The sequence below is a fragment of the Vicia villosa genome, linkage group LG2 (assembly GCF_029867415.1).
Source record: "Vicia villosa cultivar HV-30 ecotype Madison, WI linkage group LG2, Vvil1.0, whole genome shotgun sequence".
NCBI classification, from domain to species: Eukaryota; Viridiplantae; Streptophyta; class Magnoliopsida; order Fabales; family Fabaceae; genus Vicia; species Vicia villosa.
In genome coordinates, this window is record NC_081181.1 from 188,428,475 (window position 1) to 188,443,124 (window position 14,650).

At 33.4% G+C, this 14,650-nt stretch overlaps 1 protein-coding gene and 1 long non-coding RNA gene across 3 annotated transcripts; both read right to left on the bottom strand.

The window, feature by feature from the left end:
- Positions 1–3,870: 3,870 nt before the first annotated feature.
- LOC131647700 (uncharacterized) lies at positions 3,871–5,241 on the bottom strand. 2 transcript variants are annotated; one of them, XR_009297908.1, is made up of 3 exons: positions 4,876–5,230; positions 4,424–4,786; positions 3,871–4,148 (listed from the first exon to the last, which is right to left on the bottom strand). It is a non-coding gene; the product is annotated as an uncharacterized LOC131647700 (long non-coding RNA). The 2 variants fall into 2 exon arrangements; XR_009297907.1 differs by having other exon boundaries at positions 3,871–4,786; positions 4,876–5,241.
- A 5,111-nt stretch (positions 5,242–10,352) lies between these two features.
- On the bottom strand, positions 10,353–14,339 carry LOC131653322 (E3 ubiquitin-protein ligase RING1-like). The gene is made up of 2 exons (XM_058923430.1): positions 13,207–14,339; positions 10,353–10,727 (listed from the first exon to the last, which is right to left on the bottom strand). Exon 1 carries the CDS (start codon positions 14,238–14,240, stop codon positions 13,227–13,229), a length of 1,014 nt encoding a protein of 337 aa, XP_058779413.1. The 5' UTR covers positions 14,241–14,339; the 3' UTR covers positions 10,353–10,727; positions 13,207–13,226.
- Between the last annotated feature and the right edge of the window lie 311 nt (positions 14,340–14,650).

Consider the following 14,650-nt stretch of genomic DNA (forward strand, 5'->3'; position numbering starts at 1 on the left):
CTTTTATACTTTTTGATAGTTTTCTAATCTTTTTGTAGGTATTCTTGCGTATTTGGAGCATGAGCAATAACGTGTCGAAGACACGGCTTCAAACGCGCGATTTTGAGCGGCGGAATCAATTCATTCGGTGAATAAAGCTCAAAATCAAAGAATAATAAATCACCAATTTGGTTGATATGTTGTCATTGTTAGATAGTAAATTGAATAAGCTTTCCAACGCTTCGAGCTGGGCGCAAATCGGAGTTACGGTTCTCAAGTTACGCCATTTTTACTAAAAGCTGTTTTTTCAATTCAGCAGGTTGGGCGCGATGCGCGCTCCTGCGCGCGACGCGCGCTGTACCAGATCCAGAATTGTATAAATAGGCAGAAATCAGATATTTTAGGGCATGGTTGGATATTTTAGAGCTCCAATCCATCCAATAGCATTTTTTGAGTGGAAAGATGCTAGAAAACACATTGGAGTTGTCAAATGGATGATCCGGGATTGAATCCTTCATCAATCGGAGCCGACAAACCGTGAGATTTTTGAGTTTTTCTTCTTTTCTTCTCTTTGTGGTTTCATTTGTGGGTTTTGTATATATATACTTTGATCTCATGTATATTTGTCGCCCATGGCGTTGTATAAAGTTGCTTTACAATATAAACTTGTTGTTTTTCCTAATTTTTTACATCTTGATGTTTGGGTTATGTTTGGTGGGTTGTTTTGCATCTTGATGTTAGGGGTTTGTGTTGTTGTAGAGATAGACCTCACAAATCTTGATTAGGAGAGATAATCATTAGCTTTTTGATTGTAGAGATAGATGAAGAGTTAATGTTCACTTTGTGTTGGTTCGTAATGCTACCGGGTTGTTCGATCGGTGGAGACATCGTCGATCGAGCAATATTTTAATTTAACACGGTAAGCTACTGTATGTTTGATTGGTGGAGAAATCGTCAACTAAGCATACGATAGAACTCGTGGAGGTGTTTGGATACGAATGCCGACAACGGGCAACACGTGAATGGTTTAAGGAGTATAGTAGACTGAGTGCAACTGGTCGATAAGTTTAAGTTTGTGAAGAGTAGATTATATGCAATACTTAATAGTTTCTTCTATTTGAAGAATGTATTCTTTTTGTGTTGATATTTACTTTTTCATTTCATATTTAAATTCATTCAAAACCAAACTCATAACTAAGAATCCGTCGAACGGCAGTTCAGTAGCACTAATCTCTGTGGACACGATAAATTCCCGGATAAATACTTCCAAAACTTTTGTTGCTTGCCGCTTTACCGCTCTAACAATCACTGCAATAATATGGTAATGGCATGGATTACAAACTACATTGAATCGAAGATAGTTGAAAGTGTTCTTTGGATGGACACAGTGCATGAAAGAGCTCCAAGACGATATTTTTTTGGATGTCTAGTATTCAAGAAGAGATATACTCACTCAAGTAGAGGGGGCCTAAATATTACCTAGTTTTTCCCCCACACTCAATAAATTTTAGCAAGAACTTGAGAAATTCAAGCCTATTTCACATGCAAATCCATAATCAAGTCTTATTGATCTCTTCTTCCAACAATCAAGAGTTATAGAGAGAATTATCATGTAATTTGATTTTTCAAGGGCTTGAACGAGTAGTACGCTCCTATCCGCTCCCAAATCAAGCTAATGCATCCCCTCCCACACATCAACTAGGTATTTCCTATCCTTATTCAAAAAGATATACAACACACAACACCTATTGAAAAAGACAAACTCATTGCCCAAATATTAATACCTTACAACAAAAACCTATAATGATTATGGTTTAAGATCTCTTCCCACTGGTCGTGAAAGAGGCATCAAGATGTGTGCCTACTTTCGTAAACTAGTGCACCCCCCGGTACTCCTAATTTTGTTCGCTACATACATATTATAAAAAGGATGCTAACTGGATATTAGACACTGGGAGCACAAACTATGTATGTCATTCTAGACACTGATTTACCCTTCTAATAGAAATGAAAGCTATACACATCAGGCTTTCTAATGGAGCCACTCTTAGTACCAACTTTTCTGACATAATTACTTTTACTAATGACTTTTATTTGAATGATTTTCTCTACATACCTGAATTGTGTAAAAAACTTACTTCTATTCCTAAGACTAATATAGTTCCCTTAATGGTAACATTATATTTAACTATAGTAAATGAATCATATAGGGGAATCATGCCCTAAAATGGATTGGTGCATTTGAACTTCAAGATGGCTTATATTTTCTCACCTTTCCTTTATCCCAATGATAATTCAACTAGGTTTTGCCATAGTTCTAGAACCACTAATATAAATAATTATGGTGTGTGGCACAAACGCGTTGGTTACTCATCTTGGGATATTACCTCACACATTAGTAAAGCTTTTTCTTTGCATAACATGTCTAAGATATTAAGATCTGTGACATATGCTTTTATGCCAAGTAGAAAAGGTTCCCCTTTAAGGATAAAACACCCTCTTAATTAAAATGTTTTGACCTCATCCACGTGGAGATATGAGATCCTTTATCTACTCCTTTCATGCTAAGACATAAATATTATCTACATGTTGTTGATGATCACAATCATTTTTGTTGGATTTTTTCTTGAAAATTAAATATGAAACTTCTAATCTTGTCAAATCTTTTATATCCTATGTTAAAATTCAATTTCAAACCTCTATCAAAACATTAAGGTATGATAATGAACCTAAGTCCACTCTTAAAAATGTTTATATAAATCATGGGATACATCATCAAACCTCTTGTATTGACACACATCGACATAATAGTATTGTTAAAAGAAAGCACCAACACCTCTTCGATGTACTCTCTTTTTCTAATCCAATCTACCTAAACATGTTTGGGCCCAATATCCTTTCTCATGTTGTTTTTATAATCACTATATTTCCTACAAAATTATTGAATTATCAAACACCTTTTAATTTTATTTTTCACATCAATCCTAATTATGCTAGTCTGAAGTGTTTGAATATTTAGAAATAAGCTTGACTTTAGATCTAGAAAATATATTTACTTAGACACGAAATTATGTGGTGTCAAAGGACACATCATGTTTGATATTCACACAAAGCAACTCTTCATATCTAGAAAGGCACATTTTTTAACACATCTGCATTTTTCTTACAACAATAAACTCTAAAACAACATCACACTTAAACCTAATTGTTACCCAACTAATGAATTACCTCTAGAATACCGTGACAATACTAATATCTTCCAACCAAATTTACCTTCAAATTACTCCTTTTGTTCCAAATTAAGTGTCATACTTAACACTTTTAATTAATTGAAAACTAAAAGTGATATTTATTTTAGGAAAAATAATTTTTTAAACATGACACTTATTCTAGGACAGAGTCAATAGCTATTTGTAGGGATGGACAATGGTTCGGTTCGGTGCGGGTTCGGGCCCAAAACCTAAAACCAAACCAACCCTCGGGTGAGAAACATGGGCCCTATTTCCGACCGATTGGGCTTTCGGATTGTTCGGGTTCGGGTTCAAATGGTTCGGTTTTTTAATTCGGTTTTTTTCGGTTAGTGTTATTTTTGGACCATTTCAAATTCCAAGCCCAGATTCCAAATCAATTTAATTTTTTATTAAATTACAGATTTTTATAAAGTGTCGATTGTTAGGCCAGATTAAACTTGTCCAACTAAAATAATTGATATTTTTTCAACATTTTTAAAATGAAGAATTTAATCATTTTCAATCAATTATTAATTAATAACATCAAGCTCTTTTTTAGCTCTTTTCTCCCATTAAAAAGTAAGATTATTTTAACCTTTTTGTTATATATAATTAGATAGTTAAAAAACGTAATTAAATCTAAATCATACAATTATTAAAATTATAAATTAAAAAACATAGTAAACATCTCAACATTTGTTTTTGTCCATAATTGCTTGTGACAATTCATCTTCATCATATCTCTGGGAATATTTTGATATGCTTCCCATTTTCATTTTCAGACCTAAGGTAATAATATCATTTATCTACACTGATATTGTATAATAAAACCTACATCAAAACAAATGAAATATGTCTACACTTCATATATTTACATTTCCTGCACAACATCATATCTGTAAACTGCACATTCAGCAGCTAATAAAATAGTTGTATAACCTGCAGATGAAATTAGAGAGGTAAAAGAGTTAAATTAATAAGCATGGTTTACTTAAAAAAACTAAGGAGCAGACATAGTGCAAATTGGTTTTAGCTTGAAGAACATATTTAAAACCAGAACACCAACAAAACAAAACATATTGATTTTGAAATATAATTTTTTTTACAAGAAAACAGAACTTCATATCAAGTATAGAAACTTTACTTCTAAATACATATCGTATCAATCAATTTCAGGGAAAGTTAATTTAGAAGTAAGATTTATAGGGACTTACAGTTTTGCATAAATAGATCTAAACCTGGAAATAAATAGATGTAAACCTGGAAAATAATCAGCTTCAAAAAAATACAAGGTTAATATAAATAGATTGGAAATACAAATGCAAAATAGATCTAAACCTGAAAATAAATAGATCTAAACCTGGAAAATGACCAGCTTCAAAAAAAATACAAGGTTAGTATAAATAGATCTAAACCTGGAAATATTAAAGCCAACTTCAAGAATAATAACAGTCAACACAAGTGATAACTCAAATATAAACCAGAAAAGTGATACTTACCGCAACACCCAGAAGGAAGGCAAGAACACCAATATAAATAACAAGTATCATGATAAGATAAGAGTACCAATCTGTAACCTGACAAGGATAAAAGTAAAGATATAACAAGCATCAAAGATAAAATAAGAAATAAAATATATTAAGGTGAAAAGAATCAAAAATCTTACTCAAAACAAAGAGTTATATGGCAGCGAAGGAAGGATTCAAACCAGATCGAGGACCACAAACAAAAACGAAGACATGTAAGTGGTGTTTTTCCAACGAAATCTAACAACAAGTTTAGATCTATTTTCTGAAATTTATGGATTAGGTTTTGGTTTCAAATTCAATTTTTGAGTAAGGTGGGAGAGAGATGTTGAGAGGAAGAGACGAAGTTGGTGGTGATGGAAGCAGAGAAAAGGTGAGAGAAAAGGTGAATATTGTGGTGGTAGTGGAAGAGATGAGAGCATAAGGGGGCGGCGCTATTCAGAATGAAGAAAAAGGATACTGAGAAATTAGGGTTGCCTCCACAAACCCTTATACTGAGTAAATAATACTCCCTCTGTTTTTTATTATAAGTCGTTTTGGAAAAAAAATTGTATTTAAATATAAGTCGCTTTACAATTCCAATGAATAATTAATGTTATTTTTCCTATTATATTCTTAAGTATTTATTATTCTCTCTTCTTTCAATTATATAAATTTATCTTCCACATGTCATTAATGAAGGATAATTTTGTAAAAACCTTCATAATTTCTCATTTTCATACAACAATTATTATTTTTCTTAATCTGTGTGAAAAGTCTAAAACGACTTATAATAAAAAACGGAGGGAGTAGTAAAGTATTTACTGGGCTCGGTCGGGTTCGGCCACCGATGGGCCCAACATTTTGATCCGATCCGAACCGAAGGAAACCAGAATAGACCGAAACAGCCACCCGTTTTAATTGTTAACCCGACGTGAACCAAACTGAAACGTAAAATCGGATTCGGACCGGTCGGATTCCCTCGGGTGATTAAAGTTTGTCCACCCCTAGCTATTTGTATCAAAAAAACATAACTCCAACATACCCTCAACTCATAACACCCATAAGAACCCTATACCTTCCACTAGAAAATCTAATAAATTTTCTAATCCTCCAATATGCCTTCAAGATTACCATTATGCCATGATCCAAGGTACATCTCTTATTCCTCCTTTATATATACAAGTAAATTATTTTCAACCATTGAACCGCATCATATTCTTTTGGCATCCTTAGCCCAACCGGAAACAAGATGTCCATAATGAATTTAGCTCCCTCAGTTACAAACACTTGAAACTTAACTCCCTTCTCCCTAAGAAAAAGGCCATAGGATGAATGAATTTTCAAGTTAAAACTCTTAGTCAATGGCACGATAGAAAGATACAAGGCACATCTTGTTGTCAAAGGTTTCAACCAAATCGAAGACATAAATTATTATGAAACATTTAGCCATATCATTAAAATGACAACCACTAGACTCATTTTTTCTATAGCATTGTATCAAAAGTGATTTTTACACCAACTTGACATAAATTTAGCTTTCTTACATCGGACTTAGATGAAGAAGTCCACATGAAAATTCCTTATGGACTAAGAGTCTTTAACAAAAACTATGTTTGCAAGCTTAATAGGTTCATATATAGTCTCAAACAAACTAGTAGACAATGGAATCAAAATTTAACCTCCACCCTCCTTGAGTTAGGCTTCATTCAGGTAAAATGTGACTACTCTCTATTCGTAAAGAAAACTAACTACTATTTTACTGCAATATTGGTATATGTTGGTGATTTGATACTTGCGGGTAACAACCTCACTAATATTTTTAACATAATTTTTTTACTAGATACAACTTTCATATAAAAAATTTAGGCAATCTCAAATACTTTCTTGTATTTGAAGTTGCTATATCCATTTATTATAAAAAAGTATAACCTTGATATTTTGCAAGATGTTGGCCTGCTTGCAGTCAAACGAGGGCTCCAACTCTCTGATTGAAGAAAACTCTTTTCTTTGCTCGAGATTAGCAATATGGAAAGTCTAGCAAGAAGGGTTTTTGAATAAATTAAGTTAAGACAGCGCTCCTGTCGCAAAAGAAGAAGTAAAGGGCTTCTCCCTCGGGTCAACACCAAGGCAAGATCGATGCTTATAGCCTTCGTGAAAAACGTCCAAAAGCATCACTTCTTCCTCTATAAGATCTGCTGCGGATGATATAGCTGCTCCTAGTCCGATAACTGCCCAAGCCCTAGGCAAGCGAGGCTATCGCCTTAGGCCTCAAATTTTCGGGTCTTTTAATAGGCCTCAAATGCAGAAAAATTAGGCCTCAACTTTTATATAATAAATAAGCGGTTTAAAAAAAAAATAACACAATGGCTTAGTGGTGAATGATTTTAACAATTATATTTTGGCACACGAGTTCAAATCTTATTGTGGCCTTTAAAACAAATTTTATAATTATTTATACAATAATATTAATAAATAATAATAATAGTTTAAATTTAATTAAATATTATTTTTAATATAATTTAAATCAAATTTCGCCTTAGGGCTCCAAACACGTTGGGCCGGCCCTGAGTCAAACCATGCCGAACAACTTACTAATCTAACACAATTCCAAAGTTTAACTGATAAATTACTTTATTTAACTCATTCTCATATTGCCATTAGTTTTTTCGGTATGCATGCTCAATCAATACCTCTCTAAATCCGCGGAAATATATATATATATATATATATATATATATATATATATATATATATATATATATATATATATATATATATATATATATATATATATATATATATATATATATATATATATATAAATGGATTATATAATACATTAAGAATGCTCTTGTATTAGGACTATTATTCAAGTATAATTTAGACCACAACCTCGTTGGTTTTACAGATTCAAACTAGGGATCATGCTCTAAAACAAGACGTTCAATAACTAGTTTTTGTTTTATCTTGTTTCCTTTCTAATTTGTTGAAATGCAAGAAACAATGTGTGTTACCGTGCTCATCATCCTAATACATAGCACTAGCCAACTCATCTTGTGAAGCTCATTGGCTTCTATACATGCTACAAGACTTTCCCATGCCATACATAAAAACAGATACTCTCTTTTGTGATAACAAAGTGCAATTTACATTGCTATAAATTTGGTCATTCACGAACGCATATAACACATTGAAATAGACTGCCACATTATACGCGACAAGGTCCAAGCTAGAAACATCCATCTAATCTCCATTGATTCACCCGACCGAGTAGTAGACATCTTTGCCAAATCAATTCATCTTGGTCCATTCTCAAATCTTGTTCACTAACGATGTTCTCAAATCAATTCATCTTTACCACAAGCCCGACTCAAATTTTTTAAATGCTTAACGCTATGGTGTAGTCATAGACCTCCCCCACCCCCACCTTTCACCGCACATGAGTGTTACCCGCGCTCCACGTCAAACAACTCGAAGATAGTTAAAACGGTCTATCATATATGTGACTCTAAATCATGCTCAAGTATGATTAATTATACATTTGTCAAGATTTATCTCAACCTCATACTAATTTGCGCGTCAGAATCTAACTTTTTTTACGGATAATCTCTTGATTCAGCGGAGAACCGTCTCCATAGCATCATAAATCTCCATTGCATCAAAAACTTTTTACAGTGGTTATTATCTCCGTACTAGTCATCCAATGCTCCTATTCACAGGAACAAAAAAGGAATTGTTTTTTTGCTTTCTTTAATATGATTAAGTGTTTTTAATATTCCTTTAAATATAGAAATGTATTCATTTAAAAGAAACAAATCCATACAACATATGCGATTTTAATTTTAAAAAATAGATATGACATTCAAACATGCATTAGAAAATCGATAATGAATATATATTACCTATAAGAGAACCAAACAACTACTGGAATTTATGTTCTAGCTTTTAAATATTATAATTGCGCTCATCATAAATGAATATCTTAATATATTGTACTAGTATTTTAAATGTCATAATTGTGCTCATCATAAATGAATATCTTATTAGATTGTAGTAGTATCACAAAATTCTTAGGACATGGCTAGTGGCGAAATTTCATGCAGCCTGGGTAAAAAATTTATACCATTAATTATTCATCTGTTTTAATTTTCACGCCCTATTTATACTAATTTTGTCCTTGATTTTGTCTAAAAATCGACTATTAAATTGAAGAAGTAAAAAAAAAACAGGGGTTGAAATAACTTCTCAATCTCCATTAAAATGAGGTTTTCAATTTTGCCATCATTGTGTTGTCATTTTGAAAAAAAAATTATTATAAATACATATAAGATTTATTGGAAAATGTAAAAAATTTAAGCACAAATACCTCAAGTCGTTTAAACGTTTATAATCAATAAAATAAACAAAATATTCTCCAATAAGTTAACGAATAAAAGTTCTACAACAGACTTCCTTTTATGGATTAAAAATGAATAAATCTTTCAATATGCTTCACTTCATTAGAGATACCTATGATCAAGATTTTTTTTTCTTTCTTTTATCGATGTTTTGTTTTTAAGCAAATGTTTCATTTCTCTAGGAACAAGTGAAGTTGTTATTAATGAATTTCATCCGTATAACTAAATATACATAACATAACATACTATAATGACTACAACTACAAAATTATGTAGCTTAATATGATCCACAGTGACAAAGAATTAGGGTTGGTATATAACCATATCACTGTCTTTATTAATGATCTCGTACTTTTTCAACAAATTTGGATTATAAGGCCCTGCATTGTAAATATTTAGTGAAACCTCATTCATTTCAAATGTGTTACAATTTGGTTTTTTTAGACCGAAAACCCATCTTAATAACCAATAGTGTTCTCTTGGTATTTTTTTATTAAGAAAACATAATGAGATTTTAATATAAAAGAGTGAAAACTTGATGAAATTGATAATACATGAGAAAAAAAAACTTGGAAGGATACAATACATTTTATAGGGGCGACAAACATGTATGTTCGTCAGAAAAAACTTGAAAGGATACTGTTAGAAAAATTCAATACATTGTAATAGGAGGCAGCAAACATACACTGTCACATAAAAAGTTAGGTCTCGTTTTTTTAATAATATTATAAAAAATAAAAAAAAAATCAACTATGAGTTGAATTTGAGACTAGTACTTCAATGGATGAAACATTTTGTATCAAATATCAATGTCTCCCAAAAATGATGAGACTAAATGTTACTTTTCTTTTAGAAGGCTTTGAGATAAAATGAGTTGTGACAAACTATGAATTCCTTCTCCTATTTAGTCCCTAAACTATAAGAATATAATAAATAGTTTCTAAACTATTACTAATCCATCAGCTTAATACCTAGGTTGTTTGAAGAATATTAGCAAAAGTGATAGTTCAGTGATTAAATTGACAGATTAAAAAGATTAAGCGCTCCTAATTATAAATCTAAAAGTCAAGGACCAAATAGAGGAGAGTGATAATTTAGTACCAGCTTAAAAGATTTTTCTATTCTAATTTCACAGCTTTGGGTGATAAGACAGAGGACCAATGCAATTTATTGAGGCTTATAACACAAGTTATATCCCTACTTAAACCCAAAAAAAGGTAATCACGATGCACACTACATGACCGAAGTAAGCAAATAGACTAATATAATGTTATCCTTATTCATTATTCATGTAAAAAACAATTTATTTCAACTATTCATTTTCTAGGTGAAACGGCTATAACCTTTTCTTCCTTTTGAAACCAAATCCAGGAAGAGGTGAACAATGAAAACAATGTCACAGACAACATAGCTCACAAAATATAGAACAGATAATGTACATAAAAACCATTAATCTACAAAGAACTCTAAGTATCAAAACAGTGATGTACAATCACATGAGTTCATTATAGTAAAATATAAAATTTGTAACTGTCAAACCAGTGCTTGGTATTTGACATCACCTTCTACTCAACAGAATGCTGCAGACTTGAAACACCCCTGATACCTGATACCTGCCACACACAAAAAAAAACAGGTTTCAGAAAAGATCTGTTTGGGCTAAGATTTTAAAATTAAACTCAACCCTTAGACACACTATTAAGATCAATAACACTGTAACTCAATTTAAGAGACTCACTTCACAGACAATGTGATAACACTTTCTCTTAGATATATAGACATTCACAGCCAAAATATCTAAAACAATTGTAATAATTGATAGTGTACCACCCATAATGCATGGTTTAAGGTTTGAGGAGGTACATGTCACACAGACACAGATAAGAAAATAGCAGGTGTTAGGAACCCAAGAACTGGATTCCAAAGGAAAAACAATTTTATTCAGAAAATAGAGAGGATTAGGAGAGAAACCTCTCCTTCAACGGTTTTCCCTTCACAGTTCACAATAGAGTCACTACTCTATTCACAATTGTTTACAATGATCAATGACACCCTTCCTAACTCCCAAAAACTCCCTATTTATAAATGATAGTCCTAACTCCTAACTACCCGTAAACTAATAACATCCCTAACTAACTCCTTAACAACTTTAACTACTCTAATATCCTCAACATTTTGTCTCTATGATTCAAAGAACTGCTTTACTTTAGAAATTAGAGTTCTATCATCCCCCTCTACCCAATCTCCCAAGGTTAAAAACAAGAACACTAGTAATGACCAGTTCAGTACGCAATTGTTCATACTATCTATTGTTTAGACAGGGTCATGAACCAAATATCTCATAATCTTAAGCTATTAGGTGAGGAGAATACGTGAATGATATTAAATGAAATAATAATAAAGACAACTATCCAACCAAAACAGAGACAAAAAGCATTTCATAAAATCAAACAGCCATTCAGATTTACTAGTTTTTGGCCTATAACCTCTTTTACAAGCTTTTAAAATAAGCCTTGAATGGAGAACTTATAGTTGAAAAACAGACTCTATTACTCTTAAAATACTATATAATGCAGTACTACCAAGAAGGTAAATAATCTTATAATCTTATAAAATAGTAATAAGAGTAAAGTACTTTATTTCACTTTAGCAGATTGGTAAACCTTCCAAGCAACAAATAGTTCAAATTGAATCACAAAAATGTCTATTCTACTACTGTATAATATGAATGCAAAGCTTTAATTAATGCAATTTGAGATAAAGAAGGTTCTGTTGTAGCAATGTGTTTATACAACTATCTTCAGATGAAAAAGGAGTTAGGCATAAATAGTTTTTTCTTTCTAAGTCAAATATTAAAGATCCTTCTTTTTCAGCTGAAGATAGTATAAACGCATTGCTACAACAGAACCTTCTTTGTTTGCATACGGTACATGTTTTCTTTCATAGGTTACAATATAGATCAATAAGGCAAACCCATCCATCAAATCATAACAAACATCATCATACCATATGCCCCAACTTATGCACCAAACAAGCATCACAAAAACAAATGAGTTAATGTTGTCAATTGCAGATCATTGAAAATAACAATTTGTTCAAACTTTGCTATTTACAATGCTATAGCGCCCCTATTTGACAACATTTTGTACTACACCGTGTATCAGGTTTACCAATCTATCACTATCACCGGCATGCAAAAAGCCACCGCCATTGCTATGGTAGCAAACTCGTAATAGTGTATCAGGTTACGTTGCAGGTTGCTCCAAATCTTGATGTAATAGCATACCAGTTAATTAACAACACTGCTATGCTATGCGCCGTCATTTGTCAATACTTAAATGAAGGTAACCCTAACTAGCAGCATCACAATCTATACTACATAACTGAAATCGGAAGTTTTGAAACTCTGTTCTTTCATCAATTAAGGCACACCCAATCAAAGATAAAATTTGTTTCCCTTTACAATTAGTTCCCAAATATTCTTTAGCTGCATACTCAAAAGAAGTGCCAAAGATATTTAACCACGACGACCTAACCCTAACATTCAACAAATTTCCAAGTTTAAATCATAAAAAGTGCCACCATAAAAATCATATTCACTCCAGATAATCAAACAGGATCTCCGAAAATGGTTTATCACAAGAGTAATCCAAAGCTAAACTCAGCATGAACAACCACTCTAAAACTACTTCACCATTTTACCAGAGCCAATTGAAATGAGTCAAATATATGAAAATCAAACGAAGTCAAAACAATCACAAAAGAAATGCCATATATTTAACCTGCCACGACAACCTAATCCTAACCATTAACAAATTTCTAAGTTTAAATCATAAAAAATACCACCATAATAATCATATTCATCCTAGATAACCCAACAAAAAGTCCAAAAACGGCTCAACACAAGAGTAATCCAGAGCTAAAATCAGCATGAACAAGCACTTTAAAACTACTTCACCATTTTACCAGATGCAATTGAAATGAGACAAACATATGAAAAGCATAAACACAGTATCACTAGTAATAAGTCAAAACAATCACAATAAAATAGAACCATAACACCCAAAAGAAAACAAGAAGCTCCAGACTTACAAATGAAAGAGGACTGATTCTCAGTCGAGATCTTCTTGTCTGGTCTCAGTATTGGAATGCTCACTATTGCTATTGCTGTTGTCATTGTTGTCAACATTCCCAGCATTACTAGTCCCCGCAGCAGAAGAAGGTACCCTAAATGGCATAAACGGCAAAGACACCCTAAACCTCCTCACAGAATCATCTCCACTAGCAGCACCAGAACCACCTCCACCGCCGCGAGCCCTCTGCTCATAATCAGGGTCATCTGTTGGCAACTCATGACGACAAACAGGGCAGGAATTATGCATTTCCAGCCACGGCAAGATACAATCAGCATGATAAATGTGCTTACATGGCATCTGCTTCGCCTTTTCACCAAGTTCAAATGTGTCCTTGCACACCGCGCACTGCGAGGAATCGGACTCCAGCAACTCCCCGGTAACTTCGATAACAGGGAGTTTTTCCACAGCAGATTTTGACGCAGGAGGAGTCCCGCGCCGACTCGGATCGTTCTCAGCCAATTGCTGGATCAGATCCTCAAGCCCCGGTCCAAAGAAATAATCCCCCGGATTCGCGTTACCAGGAAACCGGAACTGACGAGCCGGATCATCGCCGTCGTTGATGAAGAACTGAACATTGCCTCCTCCCGCCCTCATGTTTTGCAGGTAGTTTTGAATAAAGGCGACCGGGTTAAACGCCTCGCCGAAAGGTGCAGGCTGAGACGGAGACGACGACGACGACAACAAGGCCGAGAGATCATTGAATGGCTGAGGAGCGGCACCTCCAGAGAAAACGAGGGGAAAGGAGAAGCCAGCGGCGGGAAAGTCGGTGGTGTGGGAGAAGAACGGAGGGATAGGGTTGGGATTAGGGTTAGGGTTCGGAATTGGAGCTTCGAGTTCCTCAAGGAAAGTGCTGTTGCAATTGGGACAGATTAGATCGGTGGTGGAGGAGGAAATGAAGGCTGTGCGTTCGCACTGGTGGCAAAAGTATTGGCGGAGTTCGTCGGAGTTTCCGCCGGGGGGATGGTTGTGGTTGCCGCCGGCGGAAGACATGTCAACGTGAAAATGAAGAGAGAGAAAGAAGAGAGAGAGAGGGGGGGAAGAGAAGGAAGAATGAAAAATGAGAGACCACAATCAACGTTAAATGAAAAGAGAGGAAGAAGAAAGCTGAATGGCAAAATCGTAAAAAACATGTAACAATTGTAGAAAAAAAGTTTTAAATTAATCCTTTCGTCAAACCATTTTTAGAAAATTGTTATTGAATAATGTATTTAGTCTTCTTTTTTTTTATGTATTTAGTCTTTTAATATTTTTTATGGTATTTATTTACCGAATAACCTATTTCTTTAATTTCAAAATTAAATTCACTGAATTATACACATAAAAAAAATTAAATTAAGAAAAAATTACAATTTTAATATAATATTCTTATCATTAGTTATGTATTCATTTTTACCTCAAAT